This window comes from Dasypus novemcinctus, chromosome 27 (assembly GCF_030445035.2).
Source record: "Dasypus novemcinctus isolate mDasNov1 chromosome 27, mDasNov1.1.hap2, whole genome shotgun sequence".
Lineage (NCBI taxonomy): Eukaryota > Metazoa > Chordata > Mammalia > Cingulata > Dasypodidae > Dasypus > Dasypus novemcinctus.
Window position 1 is genome coordinate 6,764,259 of NC_080699.1, and position 26,216 is coordinate 6,790,474.

Sequence of the window (26,216 nt, forward strand, 5' to 3'; positions counted from 1 at the left end):
AATATGAATGGATGTGATTAAGTATTACATTTAATACGAAAAATGAAAATAAGCCATTAAGCTAAAATATATTTAACTGCATTTGATACTCTTTGTTTAAACTGCTAAATTGAAAGTACTGCTGAAGAAAATTTCACTTACTTTGCTTAATAGGTTTTAGCTTACTATGTTATGTTTCTTATACTCTTTAAATTTGGAGTAATTTTGAGACTCACCAATAGATAAAAGTTTCTAAAAGTCCCCTTGCTAGCATGTAGGCCTGCAGGTCTTTGAAAGTTAGACATTTTTGTATTCTTTCTCAATTGGATTAGTTAGCTTTAAATTTTAATTTAGAGTAGATGGAAGTAAGCAAATGAAACTCATTTTTTGAAACTCTGTAGGACAGAAGGTTAAATTTTATACTGCTTAAAACCTTAATACCATCGTTCTAGAAAAAGGAAACAACAAAGCTTTCTCAGGTCATATAGCTTAAATAAAAATAAAGTCTGTAATGGTCCTTGGGTTTAGTTCTAGGTACTGTTACCGAAAATCCAAAATTTGTAACAGCAATTCAAATTTTTAAAGGAAATGTATGTTCTCTTTGGTTGACTAATCCTCTTGAACTTCACTTTAGAAATCAGTTGAGTAAAGACACGGTGCCTGGAGCATCTGTGGACTGTCTCACCCTGCTGGCTAAGCTGATTGTGCCCCATATCTTTTGTTTACCGTGGAAGTTTCTATCAGACCTTTTCATCTCACTTCCATCCCCTTGAATGCTTTGAGATCCACCGTTCAGGAACTCCAGTAATATCTTCACTGGTGAGGTGATGCGTGACCACACCTTCGAAAAGCTTCATTCTATTAGTTGAATCAAGGTACTTCTGGCCATTGGTCCATTTGTTCTTCCATCATCCTCTTTCAAACATCATCTCCCCAGGCTACAGGTGACTGGCCATTTTCTATCCTTGTCTTTCTCTTTCTTCCACTCACCCATTATTAATTCGGTTAGATTTTGATACCTGCTTCCCTTTTTTTTTCCATTCAAGAAACTCCTCTGAAGGTCTGAGCATTAGAATGAAAGCACTCTGTAATCATTTTGAAGCTGTCCTCAAATATTTTGAACCCCTCACAAAGAAATCTTGTGAACTTTGGCTATCACCCTGCTAATCCAGCTGGCCCTCCCAGCCCTAAACAACCACTGATCTACTTTCTTTCTGTAGATTAGCCTACTCTGGACAGTTCCTGTAAATGGAATCCTACAGAATGTGGCTGCTTTGACTTAGCTATAGTTTTCAAGGCCCATCCATGTTTTAGCATGTTTGTTCCTTGTCATGGCTGAGTAATACTCCATGGCACTACTCTGTGTGTCTCGTTTTACCATTCATGATGGGCGTTCCGTATATTTCCACCTTTTGGCCATTACATAGTTTTGTGTGGACATGCATCTAGGCATGAAATGACTGGTCTGTGGCTAGCTGACAACCTATCAGACTGGTTTCCAAAGTGGCTGCACCATTTTATATTCCCACCAGCAATATTTATCATCACATCTTCACCAGCATGTATCATCTTTTTGATTCTAGCCATCCTAGTGTTATTTCATTGTGGTTTTGATTTACATTTCCCTGCAATGACTAATGATGTTGAGTGTCTTTTCATGTCCTTATTGTTCATTTGTATATTTTCTTAGGAGAAATGAAGAGTTTTATAGTTTTAGCTTCTACAGTTAAGGCTTTGATCCATACTGGGTTAATTTTTGTTTATGGTGTGATGTAAGGGTCTCTTTCTATATGACTAACCAGTTTTCTCAGCAGTGTTTGTTGAAAAGATTTTTCATTTCCCATTGAGTCATCTTGACACCTTTCTTCAATAGCTGTTGGCCATCGTTGTACGTTTTCTTTGCCCTCTCAGTTCTACCCCATTGGTCTATACATCTGTCCTTGTACTAGTGCCACTCTACCTTGATTACTGTTGCTTATAGTAAGTTTCTAAATCCGGTAGTGTGAATTCTCCAACTTTGTTCTTCTTTATCTAGCTGGTTTGGGTCACAGATCCCCTGCAATTCCATATGAATGTTAGTTTCAAGCTTGTCAATACCTACAACAAAGCCAGCTCGGATTCCAGCAGCGATCGTGTTGAATCTATGGATGAGTTGGGGGAGTATGGACATCTTAGCAATCTTAAGTCTTCTGATCCATGAATATGAGATGTTTTCCCATGTATTTAGGTGTTTAAGTTCTTTCAACAATGTTTTATTTTCAGAGCATAATTTCTGTAACTTTCGGTTAAATTTATCCCTATTTAATTTATTCTCTGTGACATCAATGTAAATGGAATTGTTCCTAATTTCATTTTCAGATTGGTCTCTGCAAGTGTGTAGAAACAACTGAATTTTGTATATTGATCTATATTGATCTTGTATCTTATAAGATCAACTTACTGGATTTAACAAAAATTATTTTTAGTAGGGTTTTTTTTTTTAGTGAATTTCTTAGGATTTTCTGTATATAAGATCTTGTCATCTGTAAGTACAGATAGGTTTTTCTTTTTAACTTACAATCTGGATGTCTTTTTTTTTTTTAATTTTGTCATCCGGGGACCAGGCATTGAACACAGGACCTTGCATGTGGGAAGCCTACACTCTTTCACTGAGCCACCTTAACTTTCCTGAGTAGGTTTTTTCATTTTGTTTTTTGCTTGTTTTTGTTTTTGTTGTTTTTCAGGAGGCACTAGGAACCAAACCTGGGATCTCAAATGTGGGAGGTGGGAGCTTACCCACTTGATCCCCATCCACTCCCCTGGAGGTCTTTTTATATCTTCTTCTTGCTTACTTACAATTGCCCTGACTAGAACCTCTAGGACAGTGTTGAAAAGAAGTAGTGAGAGTGACCATCCTTGTGTTATTCCTGATCTTAGGAGAAAAGCATCCAGTCTTACAGCATTTAATATGAGAGCTGTGGGAGGCAGGAGCTTACGAAGTTCTAAGATTTGTAGTATCTTCCGGTCCTGGGTGGGCCCTGAGACGTGTTTGGCGACCAGCCTCACTTTGTTGGAAGGGCTGCTGGAGCGACTCTTCAGAAGAAGGCTGTGAGTCTCTTCGCCGTGGGAAGCGTCTGCTCGTGGCCCGGGGCACTGGCTCTGCGTCCTGCCAGCGGCCCCTGGCCCCTGCCGGATGGTTTGCCAGTTCCCCGGCGTCCTGCGGGAGGGCCCGGGGGCCAGCATGATTGGCGAGGCCCCCGGGCCACCACCGGGAGGCCGGCCAGACGGGCACCCGGTTTCTCTGCTCCCCTGGATCGGGCCAGGGGTCCGAACTCCAGCGCGGCCGGCTCCACTGCCCCGCGGGGTGGATGGGCCAGAGGGTCTACCCCTTTGGAGGGGCCGCCTTCTCGATGGGGCCTGTTAACCGCAGCCTTCACCTGTTTACCTGGAGCTTTGAGAAAGGAGCCTTGGCCGGTCCCTGCTGGTTGTTGAAAGCTTTTGTGTTCCCGAAACCCTTTTAAGATATCAGGGGCCAGGGACTGACCCCGGGACCTCGTGTGTGGGAAGCTGGTGCTCAACCACTGAGCCAAACCAGCTCTCTTGTGGTGGTGGTGGGTTTTTTTGGCTTGTTTTTTGCTTTTCTTTTTTCTAGGAGGCACTGCAATCTCCTGCGTGGGAGGCAGGCCCTCAAGTGCTTGAGCCACATCCGCTCCCCCAGAAACCATTTTTTTTTTTTAAGATTTATTTTATTTCCCTCCCTCCCCCCATTGTCTGCCCTCCATGCCCATTTGCTGCGTGTTCTTCTGCCTCCGCTTGTATTATCAGGCGGCACTGGGAATCTGTATCTCTTTTTTTGACCCTGAAACCATTCTGATCCCATCTTTGGGTGAAGAGTCCGAAAGGCATTGTGGCTCTCAAGGTCCAGAACGGAGGCGGCAGCAAGACAGTGTTTTCTCCCTAAAGTCTGACTTTGGGGTGCTGCCAGTGGCCTTGGGGTTCCTTAGCTTGTCCCCGCCTCGTGTCCCCTGGAGACCACTGTATCGGCTTTACGCTGGTCCCGGTTGTGGGGCCAGCAGATAGTGACCTGTTTCTAAAGTGCTTTGGAATGGTAACAGGCTGTGCTGACGTTTCCTGATGTCGACAGTCACTTTCTTCATTAACTAAAACTTGATCTTTCTGGTGGTTTGTAGTTGTTATTGTTATAATTACTTTTGATACCAACGTCAGGCTTATTATAAGGTAGGTTGAGGCAGCCAGTCTTCTCCAGAACCCCCAAAATTCCTTAAGCTGCCCCGTGGAGCTCCCTTGGCACAAGTCGTGGAATCTGTTGAGAGTGAAAGAAACCAATACATGAAGTAGTCAACCCTAAAAAGAAGTGTAACTCTGCTGCCATCTAGAGGCCGTTCTTTGATACAGACTCTGCTGGAAGACAGTGTCTTCATCTTGACTGAAGTTACTGTGTATAAAGTGCTGAGAATATAGAGTGAACTGGATAAAATGACGATCTCTGACTCTTAGTAGCCAGTATGAAGAATTCAGAAACCGTATTCGGTGGGGAACGTTGGTTTACTGAAGCCGTGTTGGAGCCCTTCCATAAGCTGACGGCGTTCAGTGACCCTGAAGAACCATCACAGGTTTCGTTTGGCCTGTGGTGTCCTCAGGTGCTCAGGAGGTGGCAGGAAGTGTAGCTCCTTCTTCCCTGTCGTCTGATCTTTTGATTTAGGGCTGGAGCATCAAGCCTGCTGTAATAATTCAGGCATATCCTGCAAACTCTATGCTCAGAGAATCGCAGATGGTCATTCGTTAGAGTTTTGAGCAGCTTTCTAGCCTGCTTCTAAACTGTCCTACTTCCTATCTTTGAAACACTGGTTTGCTTTGCCTCTTCTCCATATTCTGAAGACCCAGTATTAGAAAAGATGGTCTCAGGAAATGGGGGGGCTTATAGGAAGATTTATCACAGACACCCACGAAATACCTAGTTTACAGGTGAGATTAAGTCCTTTCTACGTGTAAGGATAGTAGAATACTGCCTGCCTGTATGGCATCCGTTTCATAAGGAGACAATCTGCGCAGTGATTGTAGAAGGTAAAACATGGAACTGTTCCCTCTAACAACTTCATAAACTATTTGAGGATATTTAGAAGACTTTAATGTGTACTTCAAAAATGTATATTACTAAAACGATGTACTTCAAAAGCAGGTTCTTCTTTTACATCTGAAAAAGTCTAAATCCACCCATCCAAACCTTAAAGGTATATATTTTTTATACTATTTTTAAACTACTTTAAAAATTTACTTAGGTCACAATGTGTGCATTTAGGCAGATTCTGTGCTTTGTATAATTTGACAATATATTGTAGCATCATTTTAGGAAAGAACAGTCTAAATTTCTTTTTAAAGACTTATTTATTTCTCCCACCCCCTTGTTGTTTTTCACCTGCTGAGTCTGTCTGTCTTCCTTATTTCTTCAGGGGGCTCCAGGAGCCGGCCCCGGGACCTCCATGTGGGAGGGAGGTGTCTAATGGAGCCACCTCCGCTCCCTGCTTTGTTGTGTCTCTCATTCTGTTTTTCCTCCTCACGTTTCTTGTTGCATCATCTCGTTGTGTCAGGTCACTGCGCCTGCCAGTCACTCCAGCTCGCTGTCTTCTTTAGGAGGCACTGGGATCCGAACCAGTGACCTCCCATGTAGTAGACAGAAGACCAGTCACCTGAGCCACATCTGCTTCCCAACAGTCTGTTTAGTTTTGATAGTAATTATGATTTAATGCAAAATTGACAGTAAAATAATTCTAAAATGGGGACATTTTCGTACAGTATCAGGAATAGTCAAACAAGAGAAGAAAAAACCTTAAAATATAAGAATTATATTTTAGTTCTTAGTGACTCTTGCAATGGAAGAAATGCATACACAAAAAATAAATAAAAATAATAAGTAAATATATTTTTAAAATATAAGAACTTAACAAAAACAAAATGATTTCAAACTGTATGCTTTTAGGGGAACAGGTATAGCTCAGTGGTTGAGTACCTGCTTTGCATGTATGAGGTCCCAGGTTCAATTCCCAGTACCTCCTAAAAAAAAAAGTTTTTGCTTTCTGAAATTACCATAACTTAAAAAATTTGGCTTCATAGGAAGAAAAGTGTTAGATTATTATTGCTTTTCTGTTGCAAACCAGAATATTTCCCCTGCTTCTCCAAACAGTGCAAGTAGCACGATGTAATTCACATAGGAAAATGGTTTCAAATTGTGTTTCTTTCTCAATTTAAAAAACATAACAGGTTACAGGCATATTGTGCTGTTTGAATTAGGAAAACCACTGACCACTTCCTTTTTTTTATTTTTTAAGATTTATTTTTGTGTATCTCCCCCGCTTGCCACTTACTCTCTGTGTCCATTCACTGTGCGCTCTTCTGTGTCTGGCTGTCTCCCTTTGTTGCGTCATCTTGCTGTGCCAGCTCTCCGCGGGCGCTGGCCATCAGCTCTCTGTGGACATGGGCCAGCTTGCCCTCACAAGGAGGCCCTGGGAAGCGAACCCAGGGCCTCCCCTATGGCAGACGGGAGCCCAATCGATTGAACCACGGCCGCTTCCCCATTGACCACTTCTTGACAATATTTTCTAATTTTATCATAAAGGAGATTGTGGGAGAGATCGAATTAGTGGACAATTATTGGGAAAAATTCTCAGTGAATTAAATGAAAAAAAAAAAACAACAACTAAGTCAATTATTTTTAAAATATAACTTATTCATATAAGCAACTACCTTATAATTCCTTGGCGAGCCAGTCTTTCTTTTTGAGAAAGATAAATAAGCACACATGAGCTTGGGACTGGAATTCTAGGACCACAGAATTTTGCTTGTTGCAAGGTGCTCTTCCTCTAATTCTAGCAAGCTCAGGTCCTGCCAGCTCCCTGCCTCTCTCTCAAGAGTTGGTCTCAGCCTTGCCACATGTTGTCTATTCAAAACTCGATGCAGTACTGCCACCTAGTGACTCCTTTCTTAATTTCATCTCATCACATCCTCATGCTTGGGCTTTCCATTATACCTAACTCTGGTTTTCTGCTTTAGTCTTCCTTCCCGCTGCAGGCGTTTCATCTCCTTGTCTTTATTGGAAGCTCTTCTCTCTCAGTAGGCTTTCCTGGATCTCTCTGAAGGCATTTGAATAGAACAGTAGTCATCATCACAGGAGTGCACGATCAGACTCCCAAGTCAAACTGGTCTCCCACAAATAAAGTAAAAATGAACTTTCATGGTTTCTTTTTAATATTTATTTCTCTAGTACCTGTTTTGTCTTCCAAAGAGACGGGGAATTTATTAGTTTGAGGAAATGGAATGAGGTACAGTTTTTTTTTCTCTTTTTGTTTTTCAGCTTTTGTCATTCCTTCAGGGCTTGTTCACGTTTTACCATGAGGGATATGAACTCGCCCAGGAATTCGCACCATACAAGCAACAGCTGCAGTTCAACTTGCAGAATGTAAGAGGAAGAAACCTGCTCTCGCTGCCGCCCAGTGCCTCTGCTCAGAGGGCAGCATGGCCTGGGCTCTTTCATGCACTTGTCTGAGTGAAAGTTCACTGATGTCAGCCGATGTAGAAAAGCCACTGAGGATGTATTTTTAAAAGTTTCAAACTGCTGATTGAAAATACATCAGGAAAAAACATTTATACTGTTGAAAAATGTATACTAATGAATTTTATGAAAATAAATATTACTGAGGGGTAAACATCTGAAGATTGAAATTGTTTTGTTTCAGCCAGTGTTGCCATTTACTTACTGGCTGACCTTGCACAAACCTTATTTTCTGAGAGGACTACAATGGTGTATTTGTCACATGAAAGAGTTGTTCTTTACCATCCTAAGGTCCTATCCCTCTAGAATTTGATTGCTATCTAATATTGATTATTTTCAAAGAACATATTTCAGTGTGGCCTTGAAGCAGTAGTTTTGGTGATGTGAGAATTATTACAAACAGTGTTTCTGTCAAGGTTTATCTTGTGAAATTGTCTAATCAATTCTTTTATTCTCGGATGATATCATTTTATGCAAATTCTGATTTTCCTAGGCTGTCCCATCACGTATATTTAAAAAAACAAACAACTTTAGGCAACCCTTGCCTATATTATCAAACCTAAAAAATAGTGGAGTCCTAATTGATGAGGTTTTTCTATAATGAAAATTCATTTCTCAACCCATTGCCTAGTAATTTGGAAAGCTTTCACCTAATTTCCTATGTAAAGCTTCTGTTACTCTCCATATTTAATTTTTGCCATTGTGGAGATGTCCAGCACATAGTGGGATAAAAATGGGAGTGTCCCATGAGAAAGATTTAAGTGTATTTAATCCACTTGTGTTTTAAGGTTTAGCTTCTTTTTTAACCTAGATTTTACAGCAGAATTTATTTCAAATATAATTCAATTGTTTTTCAGTATGGAATGTACTTAAACTTTTTCAGTAACTATTAGAAGAGAAAATTATCAAGCCAAAGCATTTTAATGATTTATCATAGTAAATGCAGTTATATTAAGATTTCTTGGATTCGGGGACTGGAGGGGAATAAGGAATTGGAGAAAATCTGGAACCTTCTTTTAAAAGAATAGCACAACCGAAAATTTAGAAAAAAATTTTAACCTCTGCAAATGAATTATTTTGCTTAATATGGAGTAAAAGATCTTAGAATTAGGTGGCTCTGGTACTTTCAAACACATGTTGTTGAGATAATGTTGCCAGAACTGCCAAAGAGAACCTGTCTAATTCTCTCTATAACTTGATGAAATTTATTAATAAACAAGTAAACTATTTCCTGAAACAGAATGAATTAGACATGAGAAAACTACTAATTTTTATGGGTTAATGTATATACTGAGCTCTTAACAATTAGGTTAGGATTTCTTGAAATATTTGGGCAGAGCTGGGGAACCTCGTGTTTCTGGTTGAGCATCTCTGATCTTTTAAGTTCCACATATTTCAAAAGTAGGTGGATTTAATTTGTTTTTCCCTGTGACAGAAATGTAAGTCCCTATGTACCTGTTTTTTTTTTTTTTACCTTAGGTTTTATAGACTATTTTAAAATGCTCTAGTCTGTCACCCTAAGTGGTAACATGGAAGTGGGGGACCAGGAAATAAGATGGAAGTCTGTGTCTCTCTCTCCCTCTCTTTCTTTCTCTCTCTTTCAAACACACAGATTCAGAGAGAAACATGCAGTAGGCCGTTCAGGGGAGTTCCCCCGAAGCACGTCACATCAGGCTAGTTGGGGGCCACGTCGCAAGGCAGTGGACATAGTGATGATGGCTGAAGATTCAAAACTGCGCCCTATGCGGTTTTGAGACCTTAGGCTGGCGGTTCCTAAAGTGTTTTTTTTTCCCCCTCTCCATTTACTCAAGACAAGGAATAATTTTGAAAGCACTCGTCAAGAGGTGGAGCGGCTGATGCAGCGGATGAAGTCTGCCAACCAGGACTACAGGCCCCCCAGCCAGTGGACCATGGAAGGCTACCTTTACGTCCAGGAGAGACGTGAGTCCCGCAGGTGTACCGTGCCCCTGAGCCTTGAACGTCCTGCTTGCCGATCTCACCCAGGCGGGGAATTCCTTATTTATTTCCTTCACTCTCCTTCCACCAGCCACCACAGGGAAGAGAGTTTTCCACATCTTCCACATCTTGGCTAAAAATGGGAACGTGTAGACTTCCCTGAAAGTGTGGCAGCCTGAGTTTTCATTTAAAGTTTCGTAGGGAATTGAAAGCCAAACCTTGATCAGGACGAATCGTCTTGGCCACTGGTGTGAGAGCCTGTGGCCCCACTCGTGCCCTGCCCCAGCAGCTGTGTGCCGCTTGATTCTGGGGCCCGTCAGTTTTCAAGAGTGAAATTGGCAACTATATAACGTTGAAGTTCTGGCACTCTTTACTTCCTGAGATTAGGAAATAGGTTCAGACCCAAGATGGCACTATTAAAATTGCCTCACACTGAAAAAAGTTTTCTCACAAAAAATTAATTAAAAGCCATTTTTATTACCTAAGGTCCATTTTGCATGTTTACTTGTCACCAGGCACCACCAGTTTGACTATTTTTTGTTTCGTTTTGTTTTTAAAGGATTCTTTTTAGTTTCTGTTTTTTTACTATTACTAGAGAAATTGTGAGTTTACAAAGCAGTCATGCATGTAACATACACGTTTTCCAAGCATCCACCCCCATCAACACTTAAGATTATATATATATATATTTTTTTTAATTGATTTTGTAAAAATATTACATTAAAAAAAATATATGAGGTCCCATTCGACCCCACCACCCCCACCGCACCCCTTCCCCCCCAGCAACACTCACTCCCATCATCATGACACATCCATTGCATTTGGTAAGTACATCTCTGGGCATCTCTGCACCTCATGGTCAATGGTCCACATCATGGCCCACACTCTCCCCCATTCCATCCAGTGAGCCCTGGGAGGATTTACAATGTCCGGTGATTGCCCCTGAAGCACCATCCAGGGCAACTGCAAGTCCCAAAGGCGCCTCCACATCTCATCTCTTCCTGCCATTCCCCATACCCATCAGCCACCATGTCCATTTTTCCCACTCCAATGCCACCTTTTCTCTGAGGTCCTTGGATTGGTTGTGTCCGTTGCACCTCTATGTCAAGAGGAGGCTCAGATTCCACATGGTTACTGGATGCAATCCTCCTGCTTTCAGTTGTAGGCACTCTAGGCTCCATGGTGTGGTGGTTGTCCTTCTTCAACTCCATCTTAGCTGAGTGAGGTGAGTCCAATAAATCAGATTGTAGGAGCTGGAGTCTGTTGAGGCTCAGGGCCTGGTTATCATATTGTCAGTAAAAAGATTCAATCCCCTAAATATATCTGAAACCCCAATACCAACTACAATCCCAGTAAAGTAGCATGATAGTCTTATGAAAAGAGATCCCCTCTGGGTCCAGTTTCATCACGCAGAAATACCAGCTCCAAAGAAGGGCCATCTGTCATGGCAATGAACCCTATCTGCCATGACTATAGAACCCATGGGTCCCTTTAGCCCTCAAAGGAACCAATACCTGGGGATTGTATCTACTTCATCTGTCTCTTAGATTCTGCTCAGTTGTGCATAAGGGCAATCCTTCTGACAGCCTCCAGACTCTTTTTTAGAGACTCGTAGCCATATAAACTCATTTCTCCTTTCCATTTCCCCCTTACATTAGGTCAAACAGCATTTTAAAGTCATGTTATTATATGTAGACAGGGATATTCTGCTAGATCCGCATTGAACCTTCAATTCAAGGTCATTTTCCAGTTGCATCATCAGTTGGTACTTGATAGTGATCCCTCGGTGCCAGGGAGGCGCATCTCGAGTGTCATGTCCCACGCTGGGGGGAAGGCATTGCATTTAGATGCTGAGTTAGGCTTCGAGACTGGCCACATTTGAGTAACCTGAAGGCTGTCAGGAGGAAATTCCCAGGCACAGTGCTACTCTAGGCCTTGTTCTTATTTCAGGCATACAGGCTCACAAGCATAGTCATTAGTATCAGGGGCTCACTGTTGGACCCTCATTCCTTCTTGGTCCTTGCCGCTGCACTTGGGGGACTGCCGCTGCTCCCCTAGGGACCACGGCACAGCACCCCCAGCCAGGGACCCAGTACCCCCCCAGCTTTAGTTTTTAATTGTTGCCACTATGAGTATATCCAAACATTACCATGCACCCTGGACATATGCCCTGTATAGCTCCCTGTCAGCCATATATCCCCTGTCAGTAGTATCCTATACCAGTATTCCTCCACTGCCATTGTTGGACAACTCTGGGATCCAGAACTTCCTGAATATTGAAGCCCCAATATCATGTCAGGATCTCTTACTAGCAAAATGGGATATAGCAATGGGTTTAAAGGTTAGATATAGAATACGTGTTGACTTGGAAAAATTCTACATCCTATCTTTTTCTTTTCCTTTTTTTTTTTCCCCTAATTATTGATCTTCTCTTCACAAGAGCCCTGGACCACAGCAATTCATGTATGCAATATACAGCACTCCCACACATCCACCACAAAACCTTTTCCCTTCCACAGCGATACTCCTATTCACAACATATTTACTTAAAGTGATGTACAGAGTCTGAGACTTAAGATTATATTGTGGCACATTTATTATAGAAGACGAAAGAACATCTTCAAACAGTAGTCCATACTTTACATGTAGTGTATTTTTTCCATAAAACTGCCTATTTTTGGGAGTTCAGCAGGAGAGCCTCACATCTGTTATGGTCAAATGATTTTTGACGAGGCTATGAGCCCACCCAGCTGGATCAGAACAGTCTGTTCAACAAATGGTGCTGAAAAAACTGGGTATCCATATCCAAAGAAAGAGGACCTCTGCCCCCCACCCCGTACAAAAATGAACTCAAAATGGGTCAAAGCCTAAATATAAAAAGGAAGAACCATAGAACTCATAGAAGAAAACGTAGGGGAAGATCTCCAAGATCTGGTGGTAGGTGGTGGTATCTTACACGTTACACCTCAAGCACAAGCAACAAAAGAAAAAGATAAATGGGACCTCCTCAAAGTTAAATCACTTTTGGGCCTCAAATTACTTTGCCAGGAAGGTGAAAAGGCAGCCTCCTCATTGGTTGAAAATATTTGGAAACCATATATCCAGTGAGGGTTTGATGTTCATCTCTCATAAAGAGACGATATAGAAAGCGTAAACTTTTTAGTCCTCATAAATACCCTATGAAAAATGTGATATCATTACTGTTTTGCAAATGAGGTAACGAAGGTATCGAGTTTAAGTGACCTACTCAGTGCTAAACCGTTTTCTGGGGTTTGAGCACAGGTAGTGTAGCTGGAAGTCCATTCTCCTAACCACTTTACCATGCTGCCAACACTAGGAAGAGATCAGAGTACACCAAAGGACATTCAGTCATTAAAAAAATAGTATCCAATGCATATGTTAAGAAGAATTAGGAGTTGCATAATCCACCATATGTGGCCAACTCAGAGCCGTGTCAAGAATGAGGGTGCCAGGGATAACTTTTTACTAAGCACCATTATTCCAAGATGCTCTAGTCAGTTGAGAACTAGGGTCCATTTTGCACGTTACTTGTCACCAGGTACCACCAGTTGGACTGTTTTGACTAAATTAACCCTCTCTGTCAACCCAGATATGCATCAAAGCACTGCTCCCTAAACTGTCTGGTGGAGGGACAGTTTCCTTCTTTCAGATCCTTCAGGCACCAGGAGGCATGTTGGTAAAATCCAAAGCCGTGTACTTGGATTTTGCAGCAAAGCCAAGTTGTTATACTGGTTTTGAAACAGTTATGCTTCCCCTTTCCCATTGCACTTTTCTTCACATGACGCTGGTTCACAAACCACACAGTGTAGCATTGCTCTCAAGTCTGTGTGTCAGTTGAGTAGTAGAATGATGTTGTTTGGTTGGTAAGATATTTTAGTTGGAAGAGCTTGCAAGGGGGAATTCGGAGATACTGGCTTGGCGGTGAAAGGCTGTTGGTATGCATATGCAACCCGGTGACTAAAACACTAACGTATTTTATATTTGACATGACCAGGAGTTGCCTGTTTTGTGGATGGCCCAATACAAAGAACAATTTGACCCAACATACCTGGCAAATATTTGCTCTTGCACCTCTGGAGAGTAAAGGAGCATTGGCCTCAGGGATCAGTGTCCAGGATTTTCTCTCTCATAATTAGCTTCCTTCTCCAGTCTGCAGTTTGCAGATCTTCAAATGATAAATCCAATGACCTGCCCCACCAGAGCATAATTAAGACTATAATACTTAGTTTCCTCCCCCCATTTAGTGATCATGAATGGGCTCTATGGAGGGCTCACCATTTATATTAATAAAGGAAGTGAGTTTGCTAAACAAGGATTTGCTGAGAGGTGAGGATCTGTTTAAACACGCACGTGATAAAGGAAGCGCCATTCTGGACCAGGTGTTTCTGTTCATCGTGACCCAGCGATACTTTCCGACTTCTTTTCTAGGTGTTACTCGGTTGCTGGAAGCCTCGCGTGTGTGCAGTATTTTGTTCTACACAGTTGGTACCACCCACCTACCTTCAGTATGTCGTCCTCAGTCATGGCTCGATGGCCCGTTTGTTGGCTGGTGCTGTGGTTGGCTCACCCAGGCCAGACCTAAGCTCACTTCTGGAACAAGCTTCACGAAGCGGTGTCCTCTGCAGCCGCCCGACCTTGGTGTCTTTTGTTCCAAGGTTCCTGCCTTGGCCTCAGCGCCGGCCTGAACTAACCATGGAGCCCTTTTGGCCTCTCGTCTGAGGTTTCCTTTCTCTCCTAGTCACACTTGCCGTGTTCTAGGCTGGAAAACGGCCGAGTCCCGGCGCTGGCGTCTCTCGCCTGGGGCCGAGTCTCTCCGTCCTGTCTTCTCGATAGCCCTTGAACACACACCTTCCCCCATCCCCGGCGTCTCGGCCTGCAGCAGACCTTGCCTGTAGCCTGCGGACTGCTCTCTGGGCCTCTGCGCTGGCCCCCCATCTCTGGTCTGCACGCTGCAGAGCTTCCAGGAGGTGCTTCTGGAATGCTTGCTTGACCCTGCCTCTCCGGTGCTGACCTCTTAGCCAGACCGTGGCGTTAGAGGCACTCAGAGCTGGGCATTCCCTCCCTCTGAGCGTTCTTTCTTTTGACGTTGCCCTCCCATTCTGGCTAGATCGTCTCTATAGTTCTCGGCATTATTTTTACAGATTATTGGGGATAAGTGACATGCGGGGAAGTACACGAATTTGAAATGTACAGTTTGATGTCTGGCCGTGTGTACACCCTGAAATGACGCCCGTCAGCACAATGAGCCCGTGTGTCACCTCCGGGAGTCGTCTTGTGCCCGTTGTAATCCCTCCCTCCTGTCCTCGTCTACTCTCCACTGCCACTTGTCTGGGGATTTAAAAAGCGAAATGAATGAGTGTCTATGCCCTGGAAGTTGTTCGCTGTAGTTTTATGTGGGGGACAAAGGTGCTGCTTCCAACTTTGACTCTGTTTATGTAATAAGGAAATCAAAACATTTCACTAAGATACACTGGTTGTGGACTTGCCGCCCCGAGTGGATGAGTTCTGTGGTGGGCAGAAGTGAGATAAGGAATACGGCTGCAGGGTGTTCCTTCTGTAGTTGAAGGCCTAAGATGGAGTCGTGAGGTCAGCAGCCAGTGACCAGCGGTGAATATCAGAGCTGGAAATCGAGCGATGGAAGTGGAAATGCATGTGACGGAGGAGCAGCAGATCCCCCCTGTACTGGGTATGGGGTTCTTATGTGAACCGGTGCCAGGTGTGAAATAGCCTCCAAGAGACTGATTCCAGAGTCAGACAGATGGTTCCGGAATTCCAGGTCTGCCGCAGATTAAGTCTACAGCCCCATGCCTACAACTCCCTGCGCACTGTCTCTTCGTTTCTAAAAGAGGGTGATGTGTACCCATCTCCTGGTGATGGTGCAAGAACTAGCGATACTGTGTGTTAAATGTCTGTAGTCTAGAGGTGGTGGTAAAAAATAATACTGCTTGTCTCGAACCCTTACTCTTCTGTTCACTCAGTTCTCAAAGCAGCTGCGAATATCATTCCTCGAAGTGAACGACTCTCATTACATCCTCTGTTCTTGAAGAGTGTGGTGCCACCTGCGGCTTTTAGGCTGTTTCCTTGTATGTAAAATGCAGTTTATGGCGTCTGCATTAAAAGATCCAACGCCGGCCCTTAGTAGGCATTCTGTGACTGTTAGTACTTCCTTCCCACCCTCTCAGGACATCTCAGCAACTCCCCCCCGCCCCGCACCGTGATCCTTAAATGCCTCATTTTATTTTGCAAGTTTACAGCTGCAATACGTTTTTATTTTCCCAGACTTTTTTACGTACTTCAGAATTGCTTACCCAGGAACATCTGCCCTGGTCTAATGCCAGAGAGCTTTATAGAAAGCAGCCTGTGTGTGCAGTAAACCTGAAGATTAGAAGCATGAGGCTCTCAACTTTAGATGAAGGCAGGACACTAAAAATTTCAGGTCTCAATGTCAGCAAAGCGTCATAGCGGCTTGTTTAAAAACGATAGCTAATATTGCTTCACACATCGCCTCCCGAGTAGTAAAGTCACGAAGAGAAATCCCTTGCAGTCGCTTTAATCATTTCTAAGCCTTTAAGTATTTTATACCACATGTAACAGGATTATCAACAAGTCATGTTAAGTATTATGGTGTGGAATGGTCCCACAACTGAAGTGACGTTAATTGTAATAATCCTCTGTGATTACAAAGTGTATGGCTACACCCTGTAACTTTAAAATCTGAAGTGGCTTAAGTAGTAAAGTTAAACTTGACATCAAGGGCGCTGTTATTAAAAGAAAAAGAAAAAAGAAAAAAAACGAGTGGGTCATGTAATATTTTTCTCCAATTTTATATTCCCTTTCCTTGCTTTTAAAAAACCTGTGGTTCTGAAGTGTTCCTAGCAGTAGCATCGCACGTAGTGGTTGCTTGACTAAGGCAGGCATTAAGCAGGATGGCGACCTTGATGGAGAAGCTGTACAGAAAACAAGCTCCATTTTCAGCCTGATGCACCCTTTGAGTGCAAGATGCCAACTTTGCTGTGGGAAAACGGAGTCTTCCCCCTGGAACACGGATAGATAGAGCTAACAGTCCATCCCTGTCCCCTGTTGTAGCAGCAGCCGGTTCCTTAGGGGAATAATAGACAATAACATGCTGTGCTGTGGGAAAGGATCGCCCACTATTTCTGGGCAAAAAGGGAAAAGGAGCATTGTACACATTCAAACTTCTTTAAATAGAAGTGAAATTATTTTCACTTGAGGGAGTAATTTGAATTTATCTTTTTAAATACGTCCTAGATGACCAACTCTGTGCAAGGCCAGTGATTCATTTTCAATATTCACTGCAAAGCCGTACGTCAGGCCCTGATCCCGTGATGAGCACACTGTCAGCAGCACAGTCTAGGCTTCTGCTCTCCTGGGCTATCGATGTCTAGTGACGGAGGCAGCGTGAATCAGTAAAATTTGTATTTTAGGCAGTGATAACTGCTAAGAAGAAAGGAAAGAAATAGAGAAATGTCAAGGTGAAAGGTGGTGTGACGGTAGCAATCTCCCCGGGACAGGCCTGATCATAAAGGTGACGTCTGAGGACAGACCAGAAGCAGATCAGGGTGCAGGCCAGGCAGCTGCCTGGGGGGCCAGCAAGTGCAGAGTCCCGAGGCAGGGCGGATGGAGCCAGTGTGTCCAGAGGCCAGCAGGGACACCAGCGTGGCCCGAACGGCGGGACAGAGCCGTCGGCATGTGGCGGGATGACGATGGCCTCTTGGCTCTTGAGTTGGAGTGGGGTGGGAAGCCCCTTGAGGGATTTCAACAAGGAGTGAGACGACCAGACTCCGTTTTTAGTAGGATTTTTCTGGCGTGTTGAGGACAGGGGCAAGGGGAGACCCGTTGACCAGTTGGAGCAACTCGCACAGTTGGTTAACTTAAACCAGGGTGGTCGCGGCGCAGGTGGTGAGAAGCGACTGAGTTCCAGCCAGGCTTTTAGGTCCCACGGGGTTTGTTGGTGGCTTGAGTGTGAGGTGGGAGAGAAAGACACGAGTCCAGGTGAACGCCCCATATTTTGGCCTGAATATTTGGAACACTGGAATTGCCACGGAAAGAGAAGGCTTTGCTCTGCAGAGAGGCAGAGGAGGAGAGAAGCTTCTGTTTCTGCTTCTGGCTGCTCTAGACATGGGACATATAGTATTGCTCATTTTTCCACCTCTATCAGGTCTAAGTATATAACATTTACAGGTGAATATCGGAGGCTCAGCTCAAAAGTGCTCTTGAATTCCCAAAGCAAAACCAGTTGATGGAGTCCACGACTCCCACACTGCACCACTCCCTCTGCGGTGAGCATTCTTGCTCCAGTAAATGATCTAAACTGGCATGGTCCATCAAGACATCCACATATTTGTGTATCGTAGCATCGGAAATGTACACATTTAAGCTTACAGGTACCAGGCATAAAGCATAAGTTACTTCCCTCCCCAAAGTCTATTTTCACGTGTTGGAGCAAGATGGCTGCCGACGTCTGCGAGGGTTCAGGCTTCCTGGGTTCCTACGTTCCTGGGGCTTGCTTTGCTCTGGGTTCGAGGTTCCTTCCTTCCTGGGGCTGGCTTCTCTTTCCTCTGCGTCCTGACTTCCCGGGCCTTCAGCATCAAACACTAACATCAGAAATCCCCGGAAATGTCACAAATTTAGATACAAATTGTTAATTAATAAAATCTGAAAGGTTTTTGTGTTCTTACTTTAGGACCACTTGGCTTTACATGGACTAAACATTATTGCACATATGATAAGGGAAGTAAAACATTTACGATGAGCGTTTCGGAAATGAAATCCAGCGGGAAAATGGTGAGTAGGTGTTTTGGTTTTGGTGTTTAACTTGTACACATTTAAGTCATAGAAGTAAAACAAAAGAATCATGCCCGCTTGCTTTTTTAATAACATGTACACAATTTAGTAAAGGTCACTTTACTGACCTTAATAACTTAAACAGAGTGGCTGGGGTTTTCCTGCAACTTCCCATCACATATCCACGAACAGTTGAGTCCAGAGCCTGCCCTGGGCTCCCTCGGTAGACTTCTAGAATACCATCTCCCAGCGCAGATGTTGCCTTTCCTGTGTGACGGGCTCACCAGCAGTGCAGGAGCTGTCGGTGGCCAGAGCGGGCTCAAGGAGTCTCATGTTTCCCAGCTGGCCTTGTGGGAGGTCGCGTTTGTCCCTGCAGCCACTTCCTCCTCTGCGGTCCTGCACCCTGTTTACTGAAGTGCTGGCCGCATGGTTTCTCAGAAGAAACTAATCGACACTCATTCCCTCCCAAAGTAAATTGGTCCCTGCAAGACTCGCATGGCTGGTGAACGGGATCGGAACACAGTGTACCTCGTTGGAGGACGTGCTGCCGGGAGCAGCCTCCTTTGTCACATGTAGTAGAAAATCTCCTTGTGCATAAGACAGGAAGAGGGCCAAGGACGGAGCTCACTTACTAGATGGCTAGGGCCCCCTCTCAGAACCGGCGAGCCGGGAGCTATCCTAAGTGTTACTTAGTGCAGCCTTCTTTGTGCAGATTCAGAAGTAAATTTTGTAGGAAGTGACTCACCCAGCTAATGTGTGGCACAGATTCTAGTGGCAGAGGTAATGTTGACCTAACTTAGATACATACTCAAACACCCGAGCTGAAACCTACTGTGCTTGGGTACTCATTAGAGACTAATAATTCATGTAGAGGGACACACAATAAAGCAGAACAAGGCAGAGAAAAAGAAACCTTAGATTACTACCACCACGAGAAGCTACTGTGTGTTATAAATGTGCCTGCTTTCTACGCTAGGTTTCATAATAAAAGACATTGCCAAAAAGTCAGCTTAAGTGACAGTGAGCTAATTCTGTAAGTAGATCAAGCCCAGGCTCTATTAGTAATTCTCTGAGATTTGCAACCAAAGACAGAACTGACACTGAGTAAAACTTTTCCTTTCAAATACACTGGCTTCTCACAGGTATGGAAGAGAATTCCTATGAATTGAGCCCATCTGGGATCCTGTGCAAACGGTTTTTATTTAGTTTTAGTTCCTGAGTAGTAGCAGACGGTTACCGGTAAAGCAATCACATGGTGTTTCTGATAACAGGCATATATTAGAATGTCATTATTTTGGTAGAACTCTTGAGACTCTGAGCCAGCTAACATTTAATATTATAATGCTCCAATATATACACACACTCACACACATATGTACTAATAGTCTCTTAGCAATCTAGGGAATTTTGATTTAGAGCAACAGTGTTGTACCCTAACAAGCTTTCTGTATATCCAATAGTGACATTTCAGTAACTCAAATTTCACACCTAGTCTAAAATTAAAGTCTTTTAAGGGGGTGTACTTTGTAGTTTGATTTAGCATAAGTATATAGAAGGGTTCTAAACAGGTACATGCCACAAAATTCTTTGAATACAATAAGAATATTTTATTAATTCATAAATGGTTTGTGTTATATCATAGGACAGCTAATGTTAGGAAAAAATGTGTTTATAGAACATTGGGATATTATGACCTTTATACATAAACTAACGCAGCAGCTTTAGACTGTGTGTTTAGTATATTTAAATTCATTTTGTCATCATGTGAATGTGGTGTCCTTCTCGTTTCAGAACGGCCTTGTCACTAGCTCACCAGAAATGTTTAAATTAAAATCTTGCATCCGGCGAAAGACAGATTCAATTGACAAACGATTCTGCTTTGACATAGAAGTAGTTGAAAGGTTTGAGCTCATCTTATGGTTTTTAATAAGCTAAACTATATCTTTTTTTCTTCCTATGCTTAGATACAAATATGGAATAGCCTATGAAAGTGCTTGTTTTTCAGCCTTTTAAAAAATAGAGTGCGCGTATTCATTTCTTTCACCTCTTTAGTACACAAATATTTGTTGCATGACACTTGCAAAAAAAATTAACCAGACACAGAATGCCAGGGAAAGTCACCTCACTCAAGAAGAATCTAGAAAATTAATAACAGTGATTGTGTTAGGGGAAAGTGCCTGCCGTGAAATGGAGGTCCCCATCACGATGAAAGAAAGCAGACCCTGTGCATGGCTCAAGGGTCAGCTTTTTGTTAGGCTTCTGAAGCTCCAAGGAATAGTAAGGCACAGCGGAGAACACAGAGGCTCCCCATACGCTCAGTGCCTCTGGGTGCACTGCCACCCGCGAGGTTTTCTGGGCCATAGGACATCGTAAGAGAAGAAATGTTGTGCATCTGAATTTATAATCCAGTGAGAGAATTCAGGTCTACCCATGTATTGTGTCAGTACAAGTGGAATAAAGTCAGGGGAGTTTCCTGCCCTTCTCTTCCATGATCACTTCTTCTCCCATTACTGTCACACTCTTCTGAATACTTGGCTTTTCATGTATGTGAATGTGTGCACATGTGCATTTACATGTCATGTGTATGATGACATACTACATGTACCTTGTATACCATGTGTGACCTCTGCATGCAGCAGCTTAATACTGTCGAGTAGCTCAGGGCCCCTGTCCTTCTGCCTCTTCAGAATTGCCCTGGCGATTTTGACACTGTGTTCTTATAACTTTCAGGGTCTCCTTATTAAGTCCCTCCCTACTTCCCTCAAAAAAAATTCTGTGGGATTTTTACTGGAGTTGCATTAGAGTTATGAATTAAAGGTTTATTCCTTTTTATTATGATTTTGAATAGGAGCCTTTTCATTTTTAGGATTTCTTTTTGTATTGGTTAGAACTACTGTATAGATGGGCTATTGATTTCTCTCTTTGTTATATGTCAACCACACATCCGTTATATTTACTGAAATCTTACTAGTTTGAATTGTTTTCTGGTAGAAACTTTGGAATCTCTAGATAGGTAAACACCAACAAGTCGTTCACTTTTTCTTGTCTTATTTTAACATTTCTAGTTATCTAACCGTGGGGCACATGGTCAAATCAGTACATGGGATGATACAGGAAATCTGCTTACAACACAGTGCCTATCGGTGGTCAACAGCCGGAATTGCTGCCATTATTAATTTATCACTTGTTTAGTTGTACTGGCTTAGATTCACCAAGGTTCATCTCTCCTGATCTTTCTCTATGTTTTCCCTCTGCCTGTTATGCCCGTGACCTGTTTTCTTGTTTACAGAAGAAAGATCTAAGCCTTTGTCATCCTTTAAAAATTCAGTCCATGTTCTCAGTCATACGACATTTATGATTAAACTTCCTCCCTGGGGCCGGCTCCACAGAGCCCTCCAGTTTCTCGTGTTCAGGCTGCCTGCAGTTAGCAGCGTGAATTCCACTGTCTGGGAATTCCACGCCCCCTCTTCCTGGGCTGGTTACGCCCCCCCCCCCCCCCCCATTTTTAGTACATCTTCAAGTAACTTTTGCAGAATGAGAGAATGGAGACCATCATTATTAAATGAAATAACTAGACTTGTGCTCACGGTGTCAGTGAAAGCTGCTTTAGTAACTAACTGGCTGCAGCCTGCGACTCGACGTGGAAGCCTCTGAGTTATTTTCAGTTACTAGATCATATCACCTGGTGTTTGTCAGGACTTACTCCCTCTCAGATCGCAGCATGTTTCCTTTTGATCTTTGTCAACATAGCTTTTCCTTTCTTTTTATTTCAGAAGAAATAATTTGAAACTAGCCTCTTTCAGACCACCCTGTACCTAAAGCATGCATAATTTTACTCCCTGCGTCTTTAGAGTTAAAAACTATTTTCTAAAAATGTGTCTGCAGTGATTTCTTTTTTTCTGTTGTTTTTCCTCTTTTCTCTCTTTTTTCTCATTCCTACTTTTCTTTCAAATGTCATCTCAGTGTAAATTAAGAATCCAAAACCTAAGTGTAAAAGCCTGCGGGCTACAGGGGGGTGTGACCACCTCTCTCTCTCTCTCTTTCTCTCTCTCTCGTCTAGGCACGGCATCATCACGCTGCAGGCCTTCTCGGAAGCCAACAGGAAGCTCTGGCTGGAAGCCATGGACGGGAAGGAGCCGGTAAGGCTTGACTCCGGCCCCTTTTATTGTTACTTCTGAGAATTATAAAGAGTGCTGATTTTTTTCATATGCCTCTCATGTAGTTGAAAATATTAAAGTAGCGAGTTAAAGAAGTAGGGGCATTATCCATTTTCCTATTTCACCTTCCTCATTGACACCTAACACCGAATTTCTAATTTGTTTCTCAGGGACAAATAGGACTGATTTAAAACCCTAAACTTCAGGGGAAAAAAATTACTTATAATCTGAGTGTAATCAAATTAATATTTATTTTTTAATGTTTAAAAAAAATTTTTTTAAATACTTTTATGATGACATGAATGTTACATAAATAATATAGGGGATTCCCATACGCCCCCCTCTCTCTTCCTCCCACACTTTCGCACGTTAACAGCATCCTTCACTAGTGTGGTACGTGTGTTACAATTGATGAGCACGTATTGGAGCATTGCCACTAAGCGTGGATTGTAGTTTACGTTGTAGTTGAAACTCTGACCTGCACAATTTTGTGAGTTATGACAGGATGTATAATGGCCTGTAGCCATCACCGCAGCGTCCTTCAGGGCTGTTCCAATGCCCTGAAGATGCCCCATCGTACGCCTTTCCCCCTCTCCCTGCCCGCAGAACCTCAGGTGAATATTTATTTTACTCAGTAAACAATTGTGTGCCCGCTCTGTGCCCGGCCTGTGGGTGCAGTGTGATCCAAATGACCCTCCAGTTTAGACCAGTTTTAAAAGTGTAATCGGATAAAACTGCTTTGGCTCAACTGTTTCCCTTTATCCCTATCCTGTCTCTCTAACAGTTATTCTGACACGGATAGAATGTCCTTACAAATACCAGGGGGCTTGTTTAAAAAGAGAAGCGGGCCGCCCCTGTGTGCTCGGTGAAGCGCCCTGGCCCGCAGGGTCCAGGAGCACCCACGGCACGAAGGCGCCCCGTCCCCTCCTGCAGAGCCTTCCTTTAGGACCCCCGGCGCCTGCACCAGCGCAGGGCTAAGCAGACGGCCCTGGAGACCGCTGTCCTCCCTCCAGCCCTGTTAGCAGGAGGCGAGGGTGGAAATTTATTTATTCATTTATTTTTAAAGATTTTAATTTTTTAAAATTTATTCCCCACCCCCTGGCTGCTTGCCTGCTGTCCGCTTTCTGTGTCCTTTTTTTTTTTAGATTTTTTTAAAAATTTCTCTCCCCTTCCCCCGTTGTCTGTTCTTTGTGTCTATTTGCTGTGTGTTCTTCTTTTGTCCACTTCTGTTGTTGTCAGCGGCACGGGAATCTGTGTTTCTTTTTGTTGCATTATCTTGTTGTTTCAGCTCTCCGTGTGTGCGGCGCCATTCCTGGGCAGGCTGCACTTTCATTCACGCTGGGCGGCTCTCCTTATGGGGTGCATTCCTTGTGCGTGGGGCTCCCCTACGCGGGGGACACCCCTGCGTGGCACGGCACTCCTTGTGCGCATCAGCACTGCGCATGGGCCAGCTCCACACAGGTCAAGGAGGCCCGGGGTTTGAACCGCAGACCTCCCATGTGGTAGGCGGATGCCCTATCCGTTGGGCCAAGTACATTTCCCTTTCTGTGTCCATTTGCTGTGCATTCTTTTATGTCTGCTTGTCTCCCTCTGTTGTGTCATCTTGCTGCGCCAGCTTTCCACAGCACAGGCCGTCAGCTCTCTGCAGGCGCGGGCCAGCTTGCCTTCACAAGGAGGCCCTGGGATGCGAACCCAGGACCTCCCGTATGGTAGATGGGAGCCCAATCAGTTGAACCACAGCCACTTCCCAGAGGGTGGAAATTTAGATCGAGCCTTTAGAACGGGGGTCCCTAGCCTTTTTTGTTACACCGACCCCTTTGCCAGCAGGTGAAAACCGTGGACCCCTTCTCAGAATGGAGCAGCAGATAGTTTTATGACACTTAGCATAGGAGGTCAGAGAAAATAAAGCTAATAAGCTGATTATTTTCAATTCAAGTTCACAGACCCCCTGAACTCTTTCCATGGGCCCTTCGGGGGTCCGTGGACCTCTGGTTAAGAACCAACCCCTGCTTCAGAAAATTTTACAGCACTTTTGGCAAAGTCATTTAAATCCTGTTAAATTTAATAATGAAACATTTAGGCATTGCGACTATTCTTTATTATGCTTTATGCGTCAATTTCATTTCATTTTACAAAAGCATCAGGGACAAATTAAAACAAAACAAAACCTTGCCTCTTCACCCCACATAGTTGAGAAACCCTGACCTTGAGCCCACGTACAGGGCAACGTGATGTCTCAAGTGCACATTAGGATTAGCAGTTTGAGACAAAAGCTCTAAGCAGAAGGGCAAAATCCACGGCGAACATCTCCTGAAGAAGGTCTGCCGTGTCGTTTGGGGGAGAACGGGTCACAGTGTCGGAAGGAAGGGGTGGGTCTCTGCCGGGTGGGGAGTGGGATTCCTGCAGGAAGGGTCAGGGCCGAGAGGACACCTGGAAACCAGGTGCGCCCTGGCGCAGCACTGCGTAGTTATCACCTTGCCAGTCTTTTATGCTCGGTCGTTACCTGCAGATACCTGACTGACTCCCTTTGTTTTCTAGATTTACACCCTGCCTGCTATTATTAGCAAGAAAGAAGAAAGTAAGTCATTTTAATAATGGTCGCATTTATCGTGTAGCTATTTTGATCACAAAGCTATTACGTGATATTCTGTAAAGTAGATATGAACTCTGGGGAAGCATGCCATTGATCAGATGGGGCAGCAGATCAGAATTCCTCAAAGAAAGAAATTGTTTCTCACGTTTGGACCCCTGGCTACTGGTCTTACAGGCCCAATATGGGTTTTTATTTCTTTGGTGCTTATGTATAGGTATAAGCCCTGCCTGTCCCAGGAGATGTGAGGCAGTTGATAGTTTAATTTCCTTATGGCAGTGGAGTTTCTTTATCTGTTTTCCCGCTGCAGTGTTCTCAGAAGTGCACGACTGAAAATGCGAGCCCTCGGTGCTGGTTTTGGGAGCAAGTACCCTGCAGTGTACAGCTTTTGCATTATCACACACGTAGCGCCTCTTCCGTGCGGGCAGTCATGTTTTCAGGGAATTTTTCCTGAATACTTGCTGTGTATTAGTTTTTTAATATAAACTTGTTTTATGTGTTTTTCATCACACACCAAGTCCTCTCTATTGATCTGCCGTCTTCTCGCCACTTTTTATTTTTTGGTTAGTTTAGGGTATTTTCATGTATACTTTACCTATGTAGTTGTAGTATTCTACTTTTAAAATGAGGGTGTATGTTTGTTTCTAGGTTTATGCGTATATCCTAGATAGAAATTTAAAGGATGTAATTTAAGTTTTATCTAATTCAACTGTCTTTTTCTCATGATTACTAAGTGTATTTTTACATAGACATAATAGTCTTGCCTTTTAGACTGCTATTAAAATACAGATTAGATTGGAACGAACATAAAACATGGGAAAAGAACTCATTTGAAAGTCATAAATATTGAAAAAAGCCTCTCATTTTAAAGGAATTAAATGCTTTTTAGTGTTTTCTTTCAGAAATTATGAAAATAGGTGATTTAAAAATTTTCAATATTAGAGATTTAGAAAACATTATTTCCATTTTTTGTGCCTGTATTTCTTTCTTTCTTGTTATCACAAAAATGATTAAAATTGTTCATTGCCTGTTTTTATCTAATTATGGAATAATTAACCAAGAGGTAAAGAGTTTTGTAAGTCATTATCACCAGTGCTTCTGCTAGGATGGGAGGCACCTGCTTCTCAAGATAGGCACAAATGGCCCTTCTGGAAGTTGGCTC

At 43.2% G+C, this 26,216-nt stretch overlaps 1 protein-coding gene across 1 annotated transcript in view; it reads left to right on the forward strand.

Annotated features, from left to right (window-relative positions):
• Positions 1 to 26,216, forward strand: part of ARHGAP42 (Rho GTPase activating protein 42) — a 264,054-nt gene that overhangs the window by 193,392 nt on the left and 44,446 nt on the right. Inside the window, exons 7-12 of the mRNA XM_058289224.2 lie at positions 7,328 to 7,432; positions 9,337 to 9,466; positions 18,207 to 18,307; positions 20,099 to 20,208; positions 22,368 to 22,446; positions 25,003 to 25,042. Coding sequence (XP_058145207.1) covers positions 7,328 to 7,432; positions 9,337 to 9,466; positions 18,207 to 18,307; positions 20,099 to 20,208; positions 22,368 to 22,446; positions 25,003 to 25,042 — 565 coding nt within the window. The remainder of the gene's footprint in view (positions 1 to 7,327; positions 7,433 to 9,336; positions 9,467 to 18,206; positions 18,308 to 20,098; positions 20,209 to 22,367; positions 22,447 to 25,002; positions 25,043 to 26,216) is intronic.